The sequence below is a fragment of the Trichosurus vulpecula genome, chromosome 1 (assembly GCF_011100635.1).
Source record: "Trichosurus vulpecula isolate mTriVul1 chromosome 1, mTriVul1.pri, whole genome shotgun sequence".
NCBI lineage: Eukaryota > Metazoa > Chordata > Mammalia > Diprotodontia > Phalangeridae > Trichosurus > Trichosurus vulpecula.
Window position 1 is genome coordinate 170449262 of NC_050573.1, and position 20263 is coordinate 170469524.

At 40.5% G+C, this 20263-nt stretch overlaps 2 protein-coding genes across 2 annotated transcripts in view; one reads left to right on the forward strand and one right to left on the reverse strand.

Annotated features, from left to right (window-relative positions):
- The window catches only part of LYRM4 (LYR motif containing 4), a 210088-nt gene extending 206863 nt beyond the window's left edge, over positions 1-3225 (reverse strand). Inside the window, exon 1 of the mRNA XM_036737716.1 lies at positions 2955-3225. Coding sequence (XP_036593611.1) covers positions 2955-3040 — 86 coding nt within the window. The 5' untranslated portion in view covers positions 3041-3225. The remainder of the gene's footprint in view (positions 1-2954) is intronic.
- Positions 3226-4737: 1512 nt separating this feature from the next.
- The window catches only part of FARS2 (phenylalanyl-tRNA synthetase 2, mitochondrial), a 681824-nt gene continuing 666298 nt past the window's right edge, over positions 4738-20263 (forward strand). The window contains exon 1 of the mRNA XM_036734460.1: positions 4738-4875. The gene's annotated coding sequence lies outside the window, so the exon portion shown is untranslated. The remainder of the gene's footprint in view (positions 4876-20263) is intronic.

The window sequence follows — 20263 nt, forward strand, 5'->3', positions numbered from 1 at the left end:
TATCTCCAGTTTCTAATAAATTAGCAATTCCCTTCCATTTTCCCAGTGCAGAATCCCTTGAAGCTAACCTTTCACCATTCATATTGTTACCACCCTAGTTCAAGTCTTTACTGCCTAGGATTTTATCAGAACTTTCTAAGGAGTTTTCTCACCTTCGCTATTCCTTTTTATTCAATACATCCTTCAATTTGCTGCCTTACTTAATGTTATTTCTGCATAAATCTGGCTATGTCACACTTCTGCTAAAAAAAAAATCTCAGGTGGCACCCCCGTGTTTCTTAAGTGAGATTCAAACTCCGCAGTGTAACAACAATCAAAGTAGTTATCAAAGTAGATAACTAGCATTTATACTGCACTTTAAGATTTGCAAAATGCTTTGCCAATATTCTCATTTTTTCTTCGTAATCTTTGGAGGTAGACGCTATTATTACCCTAATTTTCCAAATGAAGAAACTGAGGCAGAGAGAGGTTAAGTGACTTGCTTGGTGTCACATGACTAGTAAGTGTCTGAGGCTGAGCTTGAATTCCTATATTGATGACTCCAGGCCCAGAATTCTACCTATTGTGTTCCCGAAGTAGTTCTTTTTTTTTTCCCCCAAAATTGGGATTCAAACTCAAGTTTATTTGCCTAAATCGTGTTTTTTATACTAAACCATGAGGGACCCATGTGGCTAATAATTCTTACCATAATCTGGGGAAAAATTCAAGTATAGCCTCTAATAGTGTCTCAGTCCTCTATCTATTATGAGTACAGATATTACTGTTTTCCTGTAACCAAATAGATCCTAGTTAAGTTCCAAGAGGTCAGGCGCAGGGACCAGGATAGTTCTACCATTATGCATGGAAGGGTGGGCTATGGGATGGGAGGGTAGGGCTTGGCACACAAGAGCAGGCAATAGGGTGAAGCAGAGAGGAAACACTTCAAGCACCTTCCATTCCAGTGATTCTCCATTCTAAGATTATGTTTTACTCCAGAGGCGTCAAACTCTTGGGGACACCTGATGCATGTGGCCTGAAAGACTGTCTGAGTGATGCCAGAAATACAACACAAATAATGGTAATTTGTGGATTTTTAGTAAATATGAAACCTTCAGGGATCCATTTCTATTTGAACTTTACACCACTCTCCTATAATTTTCTCAAGCCACTTCCTATGACTGAATATCATCCATCTACCTCTTTGCCTACTGCATTCTTACTATCCTTTAAGGACCACCTCCAATCCCACCTCCTCCATAAAAACCTTCGAAGATCTCTCCCAGTGGTAATGACCTTTTCAGGTAATATACTTCTTGTATATCATAGTTATCTGTGTTTTTGTATTATCCTCTTCCTAGACTGAAAGTTCCTTAAGGGCAGGCCCCAAGTCCTATAAAAACACTGCATCTTCCCCCAGTATAGTACACAGCAGGTATTTTAATGCTTTTTGAATGAATGCTGGAAGCTATCTTTTACCTTTACACAATGCCTAAATCCTCCCTACAACATTCTGCTCAGTGATCATCCCCCTGTTGCTTGAACACTTACTAGTTCACAGGAGAACCCACTACTTCTCGTGGGAGACTATTTCATTTTTTGTACAACTAAAATTATTTTCTTTACATTAAGCTGAGGTTTGCCATCATATCTATGCACTGCAATTACTTCTACCCTCTGGAACCACAAATTGCAACCTTCAAAATGTCTGCATATATCTATCATGTCATCAGGCTAAATATTCAAAAATATTCAATACTTCAAACAATTTTCTATAATCTAGTTTTGAATCTTATCACCATCCTGGTACACCTTTTCTGCATAGGATCCAACTTGTTAGGATCTTTCAAAGTTCAGTTCAGAACTGAATACAATACTCCCAACGTGACATGAATGGTGTATTTGTCCTCTCCTTCCACTTTTATTAATGAAACTCCACAGCACATTAGCTGATTTGATAGCTGAGACACATGAATTCCTAGTATCTCATAATCATATTATATGGGAAAAACATTAAAACAAAATTATAGCCAAAACTTGGACCAAGGCAGAAAGCTCTATAACAGGTCACCAGAGACTCCTCCCTCTATCCCCAGGTGAAGTCCCACATACAACAAGTTATCCATTAATGTCTTCCCAGGGGCCTACCTACTTTGATTCACCAGCTTCAGCTTTCACCAAGGACACACAGAGCAGAAGGGTCAAAGAGAGGAGGTGAAAATAATTCAGTCCCCTGAACCTAGGTAACCCCCTCCCTTCCTTCTTTCTCCTAGTCTTTCTTTCTCTTTCCTGTTACAGTACTTGTTTTGGGCTTTTTGAGCAAAATGTCCACTCCCCGTTTCAAGAGAAGCCTGTTCTTCCGTTTGCACCATTAAGAAGTATCCCGCACGCCTTATTACTATAAATTTACCTCCTAGGGATGTGGAGCAAATGAGATGACATGTGTCCACCACTCTGCAAGCCTTGGAGCGCTATGTTAGCTATTATTACTATTAATAAGTATTATTAGAACCTGAGTAATCCTGAATTTTGACCATGCGTAGGGAAGAGGACTTTATTACAACATGGAAAAACCCCAGCCCCAACTTCCTGCCGAGGAGCAGAGCTGCAGCTTGGTGCCTGCCCAGACCAGGGGAGCTACCTTAAGTTTGCGAAGTTTCCGCCCTTCCCCAATATTTGGATAACCGTGTTATAATAGGATTGACTTCGTTCGCATCCCATGTGTTTTTATTTTACGCCTTTTAGAGCTTCATTCTGAGAAGGGATCCACAGGCTTCGCCGGGACACAGACCAAGAGAAGGAGGACTCCCCCCGCCCCTACTTTGCCCCAAACCCCCGGGTCGCCGGGCCAGGTCGCCCTTTGGAGCCGGTGTGCCTTCCCGCGGTCGTCCTGGAGGATGTGGGGGAAGCTGGACACCCCCAGGCCGCGCGTGCCCCCAGCCCCCTCCCCACCTCGGCCCCAGTCCGCTGAGGGTCACCTGTAATTGTAGGAGGTGAACTTGCGGCTCTCTCGCAGCATCACCCGGTACAGATCTAACACTTGTGCTCGACTGGAGGCTGCCATTTTGGGAGGGGGTGGGGCCGAAAACAAACGGGTCCTTTTCCCGGAGGCCCCACTTGACCCAGAGGGGCGGACTCGAATAAAAACCAAGGCCGATGAGGAGCGAGCTCCCCTAGGCTCAGGGGCAGAGGCCGCGGCTCGGCCCGGAGCTGGACACTCCTCCCTTGCCGGTTCTCCGGCGCCTGCCAGGGCCCTCGAAGCGCTCTAGAACCCGCGGTGTTTTGGAAAAATAAAACAGGCAGGACTGCGGGCGGCTAAGCGGTGGGGGGAGGCGTGGAAGCCGGGGAAACTCAAAACATCGGCGGGGATTCCCTGCTCTTGCCAGAGCCCCAGCCGGGACAGGAGGGCCATTCGGGTTGAACTTGGGAAGAATAAGTTAGGACTGTTTAGCCGGGACGCCTTCCCTCTGCCCCCGCACCACCCCTTGGTTCTCTTCTGCTATTTGATCCATTTCAAGTGTACTGACAATACAGAGCCAGGGAAAATAGAACGCAACTGAAGGGTGCGGGGCCAGCGGCTCTGCTTGGTCTCCAAGATTGAGGCATGAGTGACAATTGGCCTTTCCAGCTTCTAGAGCTGCGGAAAGGACTTCAGAGGTCATCTAGTCCACCTGGTTCGTTTTACAAATGAGGAAATTGAGACTCTGGGAGGTTAAGTGATTTACACCTGTGGCGGGCAGGATGCGTGTCTATGTGTGGGTGTAGGAGGCAGAAGTATGCCCCAGGTAAAGCAGGTGGTGCATCACCTTGCTGCAAGCTTTCCCAACTCTTTGTCCCGTTTTCTTAGCTCTTTTCAGATCCCGTCCCTGGGTTTGAATCTGTGACCATGTGCAGCTTAAATATGCCCCTAGTGGGAAGCAGTTCCTATCCCCAGGGCTGAAGATGAAATATAGAGGTTTAAATCTCACTTAACTCGTGTATGCCTGGAGAAGAGAAGACTCAGAGCGGATAAGATAGATGTTTTCAAGTAGCTGAAAGTCTGTCAAGTGGAAAAGGGATTAGATTTACTTTGTTTTGCCCCACAGGGCAGAATGAGATGGAAGTTTCGAAGAGAAAATTCAAGAAATCCCTCCTTCCTTTCACTTCCCTTCCCTTCCCCTCCTTCCTGCCTGCCTTCCTTACTTCCTTCCCTTCTTCATAATGAGAACTATCAGAAAGTAGAATGAGCTGCTTCAAGTGGTAGTAGAACTCTCCTCTCGTACGGTCTTCAAGCACAGCCTGAGCAATTTAGTGAAGTGGTTATACTGGGTTGCCTTTTCAGTGAGACTTGGACCTCAGAGGACCTCTCCAACTCTGAATTCTGAGTCATTTTACGTCTTTGGGCTTTCAGTTGCATCACTTGTCAAATGAGAGGGTTGGCCTGGATGACCTCTTTCAACCATAGATCTATGCTCCTACGATGCTATATCTAGGGACAGGTTTTAAAACTTGCCAGTTGCGACAGGCTTGCCAGCCACATTTGCCCCCTAGCCTGTGGGCTTTTAGCTAGCTAAAACGTTGCCTGTAGTTTTAATACATTCCTACCAAAAGTAGGCTGCTCTTAGTGAGTTCAGAGAAGAAAAATGAAGCTCAGGGAGTAGAATACTGGCAGCAGAGGTTGTGGAAGGGTGCATGGGGAGGCTGCTAGGCGAAGGCTCCTTTATTTATGTTCAGGCAGTTTTGAGGACGACTTGTTTATGGGGCCTTTCAGAAGGGCCGCATGAGTTTCAAGATGGCGGCGCCCAGACTGCACGAGAATTAGGTCTTCAGTGGGTTCAAGTTCCTTACCTGAGAGCGAGCCTGCGGCTTAATCGCCAGTTTTTGAAATTTCCGGCGTCTACTGTTCTGACAACTTAGCTGGTGAGTGCGGAGTTTGAAATTGGGCGTGGATTTTTCTGACCCCAGGGATTCCCTAGTGTTTGTATTGGTTGTTAGCCGAGGACTCTTGTTACGTTCGTTTTGTGGGGGAAATGCCACCAGTAGGTTTGGCTGGGAGGAATTCAGAGTCTTTAAAAAAGAAGTCTTTAGTTTTGAGTTCAAGGAGTCTGCAGGAAGTTCAGAAACGAGGCAAGAAGTGAGGGAAGCCTTTTCTTCAGGCTTTTGATGGATAGAAGCTCATGCCTGTCACCTCCCTAGGAAATCGTCTGACGTACATTCCTGCACCTGGTGACTTTGACTAGTTTCGTGGTAGTTCAACTTTAGACACTGTGCTGAAACTATCTCTTTTTCTCTGTCCTGTGAGGGTGAATGTGAGCTGAGCTTAGGACCAGGAAGACTGGGTCAGTTCTAATCCAAATGTGGTTGGTTGGAAAGCACTTCACGCATTTTCAGTGTTACATGAGTGAAATGTAATATTGATGAGGGCACAGTCTCTGCGAACCCCCTCGAATCTGTAGTACAGTCTCTGGGAGCCCCCTTGAACTCTCCTTAAATCTTCCAACTAGATCTGCCCTTCCCCTAAGGCCATAAGCCTTACATTATCATTAGGCCCAAATCTCTACCTAGCCTTGCCCTTCGTTGTCCAGCTACTTCCCACCCTTGATACTATCAATATCCATGCCTTCAGCTACTTCCCACCCTTAATCTCCTTCTCTTGCTTCCTGGAGTCTGACCTCATCCCGGTACCATCTGACTCCTCCTCAAGACCCTCCCTAAATCCCTCCTCTAGTCACCCCAGACCACCCCTCTATCCCTCCCACAATCTTTGTGTATATAATTTCTATCTTGCCTCCATGAAGGTACTCAGATTCAATCTAGCTGAGTAGATGGAATCTGGTCTGCTTGTGAAAACAGGTGTCACAAAGGGTGGGATTTCTTAAGATAACTAATTATGGTGAATCCCTAATAAACTTTGTCTTTTCCCTTGGCTGAGAAGGCTTGAGTTGAATTCTTTTGGCAGGACCGGTGTGTAGGTATTTTGGGGTCTTGAGCACCCCTAGAAACGTATGGTTCACTACCATCATTCGTTTTTCTTTAATCTCTTTAATATGACAAAGACTTGGTGATGTTTTTATACTAAAACAGGAAAATAATTTTCCTTTCCTTTTCTTTTTTTCATTCCCCACTCTTCCTCTTTCAAATCTCATGTTATTTGGTGCCCTTCATATCTAACACCCTCGATTCACTTTTTGAAGAAAGTGTTCATGCTAGGTATACATTTTACCTCTTTTCTTTTTTTCAAACAATCCGTGTTTTCTGACATTCTTGACCCTTCCCAGTGAACACCTTTGCATAGAAATCATAGTATCTGAGTATATGTGGATTAAATGTGATGACTTTGATTGAATTCTTCATACAAATTCTCTATATCAGAATAGATTTTAGCTCATGAGCTGCATTTATTTTCATGATGAATTTTTCATTTACTCATGAGGGCTACAATATAAGAAGCGTAAATGTCAGTTTTTAAAATTCTAAAAAAAATGTAAAGTGATGAACTGTGTTTACATAACTCAGGATATGGGGGTGGGTGGAGAGAAACCTTTTCAGAATGCTTACTATTGCATTTAATTATCACAAAAATCATGACACTGGGCTGCTATTATTATCCCCATTCTATGATTGAGGAAATTGATGCTGAGAAAGGGCAAGTGATCAGATGATTTGCTCAGGTTCACATAGCTAGTGAGTGCCTGACCCTTGGCCTAGCTATTCACTGGTACTCCTCTCTCTCTCTTTCTCTCTCCCCCTCTCCCCCGCCCCTTTCCCTCTTCAGTGTCTGTCTATATTGTAGACAAATCTCATCATCATGAATTGAGAGGCGGTATTTATTTATTTCCCTGTCTACACAGTTTCTAGCATAAGTCCTGATGGCCAAATTACACATCCGGTACTTTCCTGCTTTCTAATAAACATGTACTTATTATGTACTTAATGTTTATAAGGCACTGTGTTAGGCCCTGGAGATAGAAATACAAAATGAAAAGCAGTACATGACCTCAAGGAGCTTATATTCTACTTGAGATTCTACATCTAAACTTGTCAGCAAAGTTGTAGATATAAAGAATCTGAAGTTACAGATTTACACAGATGCTTCACACTGATGTGGAACTGACTCTTGAGTTTTTTTTTTTTGTTGTTGTTTTGTTTTTTTTTGCAGGGCGGATGGCAGGGCAATTGGGGTTAAGTGACTTGCCCAAGGTCACACAGCTAGTAAATGTGTCAAGTGTCTGAGGCCGGATTTGAACTCAGGTACTCCTGACTCCAGGGCTGGTGCTCTACTCACTGCGCCACCTAGCTGCCCCAACTCTTGAGTTCTTGAGAGCTAAGTCAGCAGAGTGTAAGCTCTGGAGTATTTTACTAGGTTGAAAAAATTTTGAGTACCATCCCAGGTAAAGACTGAGTTTATTGTCCAGAAACCACCAAATTAACAGAGAAATTCATTATTACTAGATTGGCCACAAAGCAACTAATTCTTTGGCCATAATAACCTATGAATAAAACAAAAATAAAAAAAAAATTCCCTCATTCCACTTCCAGTGACATACTGTTAGATCAACTGAACCACATCAATGCTGATATTCTCTAGGTAAATGAAGCCTGAAGATAACATGAATTTATTTCTCGATTGAAGGGGACCTTACAAGTTCTCCTTAGAGAGACAAACTAAGGAATTGGTAGATTTATTTGATGAACTACCCAAAAGTGATAATTTCATGAGACATTTGGGATATCTTGTCTTGTAGTTCATGATGAATTTTATCAAAAAAGTTTCCATGAGAATAGTAACTGACATCTATCATTACAATTAGATTTGAAAAATACTTAACAAATATCTTATTTGATCCCTATGATGACCCTGTGGAGTAGTGACTATTTCCTCATTTTGGTAATGACAAAACTGAGACATAGAGAGCTTAGTGAAGTTAAACGAACCTCTTTCCCCTCAATGCTATTTCACACAGTGATTTCATTAGCTCCTATGGTTTCTATTATTATCTCTTTGCAGTTGCCTCTCAGATCTGCCTGTCCAATACTGTCTCTCCAAACCTCCAGTTTCATATCTCCAATTGCATTTGTCATCTTGAACTAGATATCTTGTAGACGTCTTTAATTATATCCAAAACTGAACTCGTTTTCTTTCCTCTCAAACCTTCCTTCTTCCTATTGTCTGTTACTGTCAACAGTATCACCATCCTCCCAGTTACCTAGGCTTGAAACCTAAGTGTCATCCTCGACCCCTCATTCTCATCCCCTATATCCTTTCAGTGTTCGAGTTCTGTCCTTCGTACTATTAAAAAAAATGTCTCATGTTTGCCCCCTTCTTTCCTGTGAGAGATTGCCACAATCCTGATGCAGGCCCCATCACTTCATGCCTAGACTATCACAATAGTCTTCTCCTTGGTCTCTGTCTTAAGTATCTCCCCTCTCCAGTAAATCCTCCACTCATTTGTCAAATCAGTCTTCCTAAAGTGTGGATCTGACCGTGTCGCTCTGCTATTTAGACAATGCCAGTGATTGAGTCTTACCTTCGAGATCAAATATAAAATCCTCTGGTTTTTAAAGCGCTTTGTTACTTGACCCTTTCCTACCTTTCTTCTTATACCTACCTCTGTTCCATCTATTCTGATCCAGGGACACTGGTCTCCTTACTTCTTGGCATTTTCTCTGGTTGTTCCCCAGTTCTCTCCCTCTTCATCTCTACATCGCAGATGCCCTGGTTTCCTTCATGTCTCAAATAAGGTCCTACCTTCTGCAAGAAGCCTTACCCATTCTCCTTGGTCTTAGCTCCTTCCCTCTGAGGTTGACCCTGTTTGTCTTGTATATAATTTTGTTTGCATGTTGTTTCTCTCAGTAGACTTTGAGCTCTTGAGTATGTGGATTATTTTCTGCCTTTTTTGTATGCTCATTGATTAGCTCATTTATTCCTTAATAAATGCTTATTGATTGATTGACCGACATGTATGTGATCACACAACTGGATAAAAGTTGGTCTCAGAATTCAAAGCCAAATCTCTCTGACTCCAAATCCAGCAATCTTTATGCCTCTCCTGCTAAGTGTAATAATAATGATAATAACAATAGCTAACATTTATATAGCACTTATTATATGCCAGGCATTATGTTAAAACACTTTATAAAATTATTTAATCCTGAGAACAGTCCTGAGAGATACATGCTATTATTATCCCCATTTCACAGTTGAGGAAACTAAGGCAAACAGACATTAAGTGATTCAGCCAGAGTCCCACAGCTAGTAAGTGTTTGAGTCTGGATTTGAACTCAGGTCTCTCCTGATTCCAAACCCAGTATTCTATCCACTGCATTACCTAATACTGGCAACTATTGCAGAGGACAAAGACTTGACAAATTCTAGACAAGTCAAAACACTCGTTAATAGTTGATGACTTCATTATGAAAGTGGACACAGGAAAGAATGGTGAAATGTGTGTTAAAGCACGGTTTAGACTAAAGAAATGAGAGAAGCCATGGACTGCTTTGAAGCCTTACACTTGGCTATCATTAACATGTCCTTCCAGAAAGTGTCCTGGAAATCATGAACTGAATGCATCCTCACAAAAATTAGACTGACTGTATTTCAACAGATGGGAAGTCTTCTAACTCCTTGCACCCAGCATTCCCTCTGATTGGTTTCATATGTGTAAATAACTGTGCTCTTGGAGCAGCATCTGCCTAAAAGTAGTTTATTGCAATCAAATAAAATTTACCAAAAGCTTCATCTGACAGACCTTTAATGATAAAATTATGACATAGCTTATTTATTTAGACATTTATTGATTCAGCAAATTACACTATTGGTATAAATGATAAATAAGAGAAGATCCTTGTCCTGAATGAGTTTATAATTATTTAGCACACTGCTTTGCCAGAAGTAAGGGTTTAATGTTTGTTGAATTGGATATACTTAAGTATTATTATGTTGCATTGTAATTAGGCATTAATAAAAAGCAATTCTTATCATTAGGTGGCTGGCAACCAGGTGATGACTTTTTTCCCCCTAGAGTAGCTTATGAAGATGATTATTAAGGTAGGGAGAAGTTGTCAATCTACTTAAATCAATAGATAACCCTCACCAATGAAACTATAGTTATGTTTCACTAATGAATTAAGCACAAAACCCAGTAGAGAAGCAATCAGACTGCAGTTCGTCTCAGTATTGAAATAAGCAGCTCATGTGAATGTATATTCTAAATTAGTTTTTCATAGCCCAAACAAATATTTAGTTTTTGTCTATTCATTTGGTTAGTTCAAATCCCTTGTCAGCATCACTGGTGACGGTTTTAGGGGAAGCTGTGTTTCCTGTAATATGTTACAGAGTTGAGTCTTGAGGGCAGCCAGGAGAGCTAGAAGTCAGAGCAGAGGAAGGAGAGCATTCCAGGCATGGGACATTGTCAGTGAAAAGGCAAGGCTCTGGGAAGTTGAATGGGGTATGAGGAAAAGCAAGAAGGTAAGATCGGTGAAGTATGTGGAGGGGTGTAAAGTGTAAGAAAACTGGAAAGGTAGTCATGATGGGCTTTAAAAGAAAAGAGGATTTCATGTTTGAGTCTGAAAGTAAGAGGGAGCAAGAGGGTGTGATTCAGGAAGACATGAGTTCAAATCTAGCCTCAGACATTTCCTACCTATGTGGCTCTGGGAAAGTCACTTAACCTCTGTCTGCCGCAGTTTCCTTACCTGTAATGGAGAGCATAGCCCCTACTTCACAAGGTTATTATGAAAAGATCAAATGAGATAGTATTTATAAAGCTCTTAGCACTGTGTTTGGCACGTAACATTTGCTTAATAAGTACTTATTCCTTTACCTTCTCCAATTGAAATTTGTCGTGTAGAGGAGTGTGATGTGGTCTCACCTTCACTTTTTTGTCTGTTTTGAGACTATGTCTCCTCTTGCCTGGCTTCAAAGTGCAGTGGCCATTTATGGGCTTGATCCCACTGCTGACTAGCACTGAAACTTTGACTCTTTCTGACCTAGACTCCTTCTTCCCACTTGGAGGCTCACCATATGGGTACTAGACAGAGTTAAGACACCCAATTTGTTTAACCCACTGTAGCTCAGAGGTCCTGATCCACCAGCCTCGGCATCCTCTGTAGCAGAGCTAGTAGGAAGGCACTAGAGTTTCTTTAGTTGTGTGTGTGTGTGTGTGCGTGTGCGCGTGTGTGCGTGTGTGCACCGGACATAATCAGACCTTCATTTTAAAAAGTTTACTTTGGCTGCATAGTGGAGAATAGACTGGAGTAGGGAGAGAATTGAGGCAGAGACTGACCTGAAGTCCATTTCCACAGTTCATGCTTGATATGATAAGAACCTGCACCAGCATGTTGACAGTGAATGGAAAGAAGAGGACACACAGGAGAGATGTGGAAGGAGAAACTAGACTTGGCAACAGATTGGATACATAAGATTGAGTGTGACAAAGAAGTGGAGCATGACACTCAGGTTGCTAGCCTGGGAAGATGGGGGCAAGAGCCCCTTGAAGACTCTCGTACTTCTTTTTGTATACCTAGTGCTCTGCATAGTGCGAGACATGTAGGAGACACTTAGGAAATGTTTATTGGCTGATGACTAGTGCCAGTAGATAGGTAGGTTAGGAAAAGGGGACTTTTTTGGGGAAAGATACTGAGTTTCGTTTTGAACATGTTGCCTTTGAGATATGTCCAGGGCAACCTGTTTGATGTGTCCACTGAGATGTTGGTGATTCAAGGCTGGATGTCAGGAGATAGGTTAGGGCTGAATAAACATCTTAGAGTCATCTGCATAGAGGCAGTAAGTGGCAGAAGTAGAATTTGAACTCAGTTCCCCAAGATCAAGTTTTTCCTTGGTGCCAATAGCCTTCTTACAGTTGACTCCTATTATGCGTTCCAACTGTGATGAGAGCTCTGTTTGGCTGATCAAATGCAGAATGTAGGCGAGCTAATATTATATTTTCAGCAAAACTCAGCTCTTAACTCCTAACTAGTAGTTGTAGTTTAATAATTGCTCTATTGACTCCAAGTATTACTGAGTTGTAGTATTGTTCCTCAGAGTTGCAAAGTTTGTTAATTTTAAAAAAATCTATTAGTGGTCAGTTGTTTCATTTAAGTCTTACTCCTCAGTGACCCCATTTGAGGTTTTTTTGGCAAAGATACTGCAGTAGTTTGTCACTTCCTCTCCAGCTCATTTTATAGATGAGGAAACCGAGGCAAACAGGGTTAAGTGACTTGCCCAGGGTATAAGGTCACAGAGCTAGTAAGTGTCAGAGGCCAGATTTAAACTCAGGAAGTTTTCCTGACTCCAGGCCCAGCACCCTATCCACTGAGCCACCTAGCTGCCCTTCATCTCTTCCTATAAGACTGTTATGTCAAAGATTGTCTGAGAATACTTCCTGCTTTTAAAAGGCAAACTACCCTAATAGCAGTAGATTATTATGTGAATAATAAGCTGACTAACTTTTATTCACTGGCTTTAAGCTGCCTGCCAAAACAACTTATAAAGAAATGCTTGTGTAGAATAAAGAGTGCTCATTATGATGTAATGAAGAAATAATTCTCTTCACATAATTAATGAATGCCTTTTGTGCATCTTCTTTGTATCTATTGCTCCTTCTTTGTTTTCTTTTCTAGTGCTATCTTTTCCATTTAAAATGGCTCCTATATATACCTTTCTGTGTGGGAAAGTTGATATCATTCAAATAGGACCTTGAATTTGACCTATTGTAGTCAGTTTGGGAGCACAGTGAAGTTTTAGACTTGGAGTCCTGTTTGTGTCTTGAATGCTGTATATTCCTTGTGTAGCTATAAAACATTTAAATGACCTTTGTAGCATTTTTATTGGGTAACTTGGTTATATTCCAGCATCTATACTTGAATTTTAATTTAGTCATATTTTTAATGGAGTTCTCTCTTATTTGCACAGCTTTTGTAAATGAGCGTTGTATCATTTTTATTGGATAACTTAATTTTATTTCATGCATGTATGTTTGAATTTTAATGTAGTGGGTCACATTTTTAATGGAATTCTCTTATTTGTAAAGCTAACTAGTATATATAAATAATGTTGATACATAGTATAAATATTCAGAGATTCTGAAATGTTGATTTTACTGTAACTTTTAGTCTTTTAAGCTACATTTACATTTCTCCCTATTAGCATCCCTTTGATAAGGCTTAGTGATATCCAGTTTAATAGGTCTTTTTTAGTTGTCTATTCATATAGATGAATAATTTCCTCTTGGGAGGGCTCTTCTGAGGCTCATTAGCAGCTCTGTATAAGCACTTTTCAAATGCACTTAATTAAAATCTATTTTGAGGGTCTTAGAAAGTCATAGCAAATTGCTAATAGAGATTCCAACTTCATTGATCCCTCATCCTAGCATCTTAGAGTTACTTTAGCTGTAGGCAGACACCCTGAAATGATGAGTAAGTTGACAGTTGATTTTATAAAACATGCTACCTTTCAGGAAGTGGTTTTGCTTCATTTAAGATAAAATAAGTCTTTTCCTCCTTCTCCCTGACACATAGTAAGATAGATTTAACTATATATGAATATTTACTTTAGTATAATGTTCAGTAACAGAACTCTACCTTTTCCCCCTGCCACTTAGAATAGACCATTTTGGAGCAGTTTTTTTGGTTGCCTGGTTTTAGTTGTATAGTTAGATAAAAAAAAATTAGTGTATTGGTAGAGAAAATGAGTAGGAATTATTCAGAAAATATTAGAAGTTCTGATGAAAGTTACGGCCATGCAAATTTTTAAGAAATTTGGGATAGAAATCATAAAATCAGCATCGTAGAATTTTAGTTTTGGAATGGACCGTCATCAGTTAGTCAATAAATATGTGTTAAGTACCTACTATGTACCAGGCACTGTGCTAAGCACTGAAGAAATAAATATGAAAAAAATACCATCCCTGCCCTTAAGGAGTTTACAACACACAAAAGGGAGCTGAAAAGAGTGGGGGAGATAGGCAGTGGGAAGTGGGCATCCTGTTGCAGGTGCATGGTGGAAAAATCTGTCCTAAAATGTAGCCAGGTGGGAAGGGAAGAAATGAGATGATGTTCTGACCTGGGCTTCCTCCTTAAAGAAAGGTTTTGGAGTACAGAAGGTGGTGATGAGTTGGAGTCCCAAGGCTGTTGGGATATTGCAGGATGATGAAGTTTTCCCAATAATCAGTTCCTGGGCCATGGGTAGAGAAATCGGTGGCAATCCAGCTTAACCTATTCATGAAAAGTGATCCCTACTATAATAGACAGGACAGGTGGCCCTCTGGGCTCTGCTTGAACACCTCTTTGGAAGGGGAACCCACTTCCTACTGAAGCAGTTTATTCTACCTTTGGATAGCTCTAATTGTTATGCTCTCATTCCGGTTATGAAGTCTAATACTTCTTATGTGTCTCTTTGCAATCTCTGTTTGTTTCTCCTACTTTTCCTTTCTGAGGTCAAACACTGACATCACTTGTCTCTTTGTAACTTTACCTTTCTGTCCTCTGGGGCCATGCAGGATAATTCTAATTGAGGGATTCTTAACTTTAGGTCCATGAACTTTTTTTAAATGTTTTAATGGCATTATTTCAGTATAATTGGTTTTTCTTTTAATCCTATGTATTTTATTTTGTACATTTAAGTATATTATTTTGAGAAGGGTTTCATAGAATTTACTGCCCTAAGGGGTCCATGACACAAAGAAGGTGTAGCACTCTCTTCAAAATTACAGACTTTCATATACTTGAAGATATCTATCATGTCCTGCCCAAGCCTTCTCTTATCCAGGTTTAATATTCTTTCTTTTTTCAACTGGTTGTCATATAACAGCCTCAGAGTCCTTCCTTCATCATCTGTGCATGCTTTTAAAAAAAGATTTTACAGAGTGTTCTTTACTGAGTAGATATAACAAAAATATAGGTACTAACATTTTCTTCTGTCCACACACATATACCTGAGGACACTCCCCTATGCCACCTCAGTTCCTGAGGACAGTGGGCTCAAACTTAATTTCTACGAAGTATTTATCCCATTGAGATCACTTTGGAATGTGGCATAACCAGTGGATGTGCCTCTCCCACTTGGCTGTCATGATTCTACTTCTGTGCTGGATCAAGAAGGTCACCTGGAACTTTGTTCCTCACTGGGCTCAACTGTCCACAAAATTGAGCATGGACTCCAACTTCTGGACCTCTGGTGGCTCATTCTCTGACCTTTTAAAGGTAACAAGGGCTCAGCCTAATTGGATACTCTTTCATCTAAGAACAGAGAAGAATAAATAGGTTAGACAGGACCATGTGTTATCAGCCACATGGTGGTGGCTTAAATGGGAAGATAAAAGCCTGAGGCTTACAGAGCTCAAACATGGACAGGTGGAAAAGCTCTTGTGGATGCTTTCCAGCTTATGAATGTCCTTTCTAAAATGTAGAAATGTGAGGGACAGCTTGATACAATCTAAAGAGCATTGAATTTAGAGCCAGAGGACCTGGCTTTTGTATTCCACCTCTATAACTTACTACCTCTGTGATGTGGGGCAATCACTTAACCCCTGTGGGCTCCCTTCTCTACCAAAAAAGGGATTTACTGGATTTCTTCTAAGGTGTTTTCAGTTCTAAATCAGTAATGCCATGGAATGTGGCCTGACTGTGGCAGAGTACAAAGGGGTTGCCATTTCCTTCTTCTGGAAGCCAGACTGTTCTTACTGCAACCCAGAATCTTAGTAGCTGTTCTACCTGCCTCATTATCCTCTAGGGGCTTTTTGGGCTTGTAGTCCTCTACATTTTCCAGGTCTTTTTCAGGTATGCTGTTGTCTACTAATGCTCGTTTTTAAACTTCTGATTGATTTTTTTCAACCCAGGTGTGGTTACTTTACAGTTACCCCTCTTAAATGTTGTGTTACGGGGCAGCTAGGTGGCGCAGTGAGTAGAGCACCAGCCCTGGAGTCAGGAGTACCTGAGTTCAAATTCGGCCTCAGACACTTGACACGTTTACTAGCTGTGTGACCTTGGGCAAGTCACTTAACCCCAATTGCCCTGCCTTCCCCCCTGCAAAAAAAAAATGTAGTGTGGCATTCTAGGCTAAGATCCTTTGCGATACTGACTCTAACATCCAATGTAGATGTCCCCTTTAGCTTTGCATCGCCCGGAAATTAGATAAATATGCCACCTATGCTGTTGGAAGTGGACCTTACGTCAACACTATTGGTGTATGTTCAATTTGGCGACAAAATAAGGTACTGATAAGTAAGGGGGTTTATTTAGCTTTAACGTAACAAGGATATAAACTAGGATACAGTGGAACTTAGCTTCTATAGATTCTTCTCCCTGCATATGGAACTGTGTCTGTTCAGAAGGCTAAATTGTGTTGACTTGCGTAGTCTTCAGATATCTGCCACATTAGAAGGGCTCTTACTCCACATTGGTGATACTTTTATGCCCTTAGAGGCAGGGGCCAATTAGGTATGAGACAGCTTTGTTGCATGTTAGGGAAGAATAATTTGTTGTAGGTTCTATCACATGTGCCTTTATCAAAGTCATTGATAAAAATATTAAACAGCAAAAACCACTTGGGGTACTCTACTGGAAACCTAGTTGGCTTCGAAGAATTGAGTTCAAGCCATTCATTCACTTCTAATCTATCTAAGTGTACTGTCATAGCTCCTCTTTCTGTCTTTTCCAGAAAGATAGCAGGAGATACTTTGTCAAATTCTTTGTTAAATTTTAAGTAAGTTATATTTACATTATTTCTTTTATCTATATTGTGATCACAATTTCTGAAAAGGAAATTAGGTTACTATGTCACAGATTGTTCTTGATGAAATCATTCTGTAGAAACTTGATGTAGGGAGACCAGAAAGACTGAAAGAGATCAGAGAGGCTCTTTGAAAGTTCATAGATGCCTGGACCCTACCGGATCCATGTGAGATAATAATGACAGTAATAATAATAGTTAACATACTGCTGTAATGTTTGTAAAGCACTTTAAATTAATACAATCTTATTTTGTCCTCACAGCAGTCCTGAGGGATCTTTATGGATGTTTTATGAGGAAACAGGTTAAATTCCTTGCCCCAGGTGGTGCATGTAAGTGAGCATCTTAGGTGGGATTTGAATGCCATTCTTCCTGATTCCAAGTCCAGTGCTCTATCTAGCATACAGCGCTGCCTCTACTTAGGAGCAGGTGGTTGCTAGAGATACTGTGGAGTTAGAAATGACAAGATTTAATATCTGATTTAGATGTGTGGGGTGAGGGACAAGAAGGAGTCAGGGATAATGTCAAGGTTCTAGACCTGGGTGATTCGAAATTATGGTGGTGTGTGCAACCTAGAAAGGGGAAGTTCAAAAGGTGGGAAGATTTAAAGGGAAAGAGGATGGGTTCAGTTTTTGATATGTTGAATTTGAAGTGCTTGTGGGACAGCTAGTTTGAAACATGTAATAGACAGTGGGGACTTGTGAGCAGAGCTTAAAAAAAACTAGAGGGGTGTGTGTGTGTGTGTGTTTGTGTGTTTGTGTGTGGGTGTGCATGCACTGATGAAGTCAACAAGTAAGAGAGTATCTAGAGAGAATAGAATTAAGGCCCAGCACAAAGCTTTGGGAGCATCTACACTTTAGTTCAGTATCCTACACGAATATCCTAGCTATAGAATTGTATAGTGCTCTCCCTCTATAATAAACTGCCTCATCTCCTCAGTCAGGTTACTCAAATGAGAAGTGCCACTGTCACTGGGAAATAGAACCCTGGTATGAGTGCTTTGGTTGGGGCTTTCAGCTGATTAGACAAAAGACCAAAGTATGCATTCTGTGTAACTGGTCCTGATCAGCACCCTCTCTTTCTTATATAACTTCTCTTGGTGACAGTGAGTCTTTGTTGATAGTAGCTGCATGGTGGGCATAGGTCCAATCAAGTTAGATGAAAATGATTTACCTAGCAGGTACCCTAGTTTTGAATTCCGAGGCACTTTACTGTTAGCTAAGAATTTTAAACAATTTAAAATACCAAGAATAACTGCCCTGCCTCAGGCTAAGCTGGGGTATCTTTTTTTTTAAATCTCATATTTGATAGCTGAATGTTAACTCTTGAAATATCCAACGCCATTGTGTTGTTATTGTTACAGCCATTCTGTTCCTGTGCTGAACACATTCATCCTTGAATTCCCAGCATGGTGGGGATATGATGGAAGAGCAGCACAGTGCTTGACATCAGAAAGACATGGATTTGAGCCTTTTATCTCACCTCTGACACTCTTCCAGTCACTCAGATTTTTTAAGCCCTAGTTGTCTCATCTATAAAAAAGGGATAATAATACCTGGAGCCTTTGTATCCCAGGGGAGTTGTGAGATTCAAATGAGTTGTGGAAAGTGCTTTGTAAATCATAAAATATGTATATATACATACACATACATATATACATGTTAGACCATTAGTATTTTATCTGAAGCAATGATTTATGATGAAAATAATTCATTTCTTACAGGTTAATATTGGCCAGATGTTTTAGCAAGACCACTTATTCTTAACATCTTATGTAATTGGGAAAGAATTCTACAAGGATTAGGTAACACTTCCTTAACCCACATTTTACCTTCAACCAAGTAATATTTTGAAATTAATCTTTTCTACCTACATCCTTGAAAGATGTGACAGTTCACCTTTCATCAATACTTCTTGGCATACCTTTTAACTGGTCTGTCTATAACATATGTCCTTTATTTTTGCAACAGATCTATAAAGCAGAATCCATTTTTGCATGTAAAAATGCTGGATTTATATTCTAGCAGCTTGTCATCAAGATAGTTTGAAGTGATCTTGCCAAACTTTTCTATAGGGCACATGGCAGTATTTTTAGGACGTTTCTGGATATGGGCAACATTGCTACAACTCATTGCTTTTTTCAGCTTGGGAAAAATAAAAACTTAGATAGTATTTTGACTGATATCAGCCTTGTAGCTAATATAAACAGTTGAGTTTTATATGTGAGTAGTTACTGATATGAAAAAAAAAGTAGTGAGGCCTACCAGTAATTTAGGGAAAAAAAAAACAAAACTAGTTTTATCTCATTTCCTGGGATACCAAAAAATAAACTGTGATCTAATGGTTTATCTTAAAGTTTCTGAGAATAGCTGAGTCATCTGCAGTTGATCATCATAAATATTGCTGTTATTGTATATGTTGTCCTCCTGGTTCTGCTCATTTCACTTTGCATCAGTTCATGTAAGTCTTTACAGGTTTTTCTGAGAGCATCCTGCTCGTCATTTCTTATAGCACAACAATATTTCATCATAATCATATGCAACAACCTTTCAGTCATTTCCCAATTGATGGCCATCCCTTCAGTTTCCAATTCTTTGCTACCACATAAAGAGCTGTTATAAATATTTTTGTAGAATATATTCTTGTAGAAGAATTTGAAAAGGTTCTGGACATGGAAATCTCCAAATGATATTCATTAGCTCTTAGCAGATGAGAACTGGTTGATTAATGATGTGGGAATCATTTTTGAATCTAGTATGTGTATGGTCAGACTAGGGAGAGCAAAGGTTAAAATCAACACCAACTCAGAAGAATGAGAATACCACACTACATGTAATTATAACTGTGTTGATACAACCTATTCAAGCTTTTGACCTTGAAAAAAGTAAAAGGAATAAAGGAATAAACATGAGTACAGGCTATCACCATTTCTATACATATCTACTCCTGTAGGACCAGGGATATCATTGCTATAGGGAAGATCTCAATGAAATTCCCTTTACCAATTCAGATCTGCAACTTGCAGCCTTTAGAGAGTTAAGTGATTTGGCCAGAGTCACATAGACTAGCAACCTGGATCTTCCTGACTGATGCTAGCTCTCTGTCTTTGGGTTGTACTGCCTGTCCACATAAAAAAATTAACGCACGTAAATATTTGCCACAGGGAGGCCCTAAGATCCCAGGAACTGCTATAGTCATTGAAGCATTGATGCTATTGCTAGGTAGCAAAGGGCAATACCATTTTCTATTATAAGCTCTTTTGTAAAATTTTATAGAGAAGAATGCTGAAAAATCATGAGCTATCCTACAAGAAATATCAAATATCAAAGAGCAGTGGAGGGGAAAATGAGTGAGAAAAACCTGACATGAAACCCATTTAACAGATAATTCAATGTATGTTTCACAGGCATAACCCAAGTTTTCCTAAGTCTAAAGTTGGCCCTTTACCATGTCATAGATCATTAATCATCTAAGTCAATTGACAAGCATTTATTAAGTGCTTACCATATGTCAAACTCTGTGCCGTATACCAGGTGCAAAGACAAAGATGAAACAACTCTTGCTCACGGTGAGCTTACATTC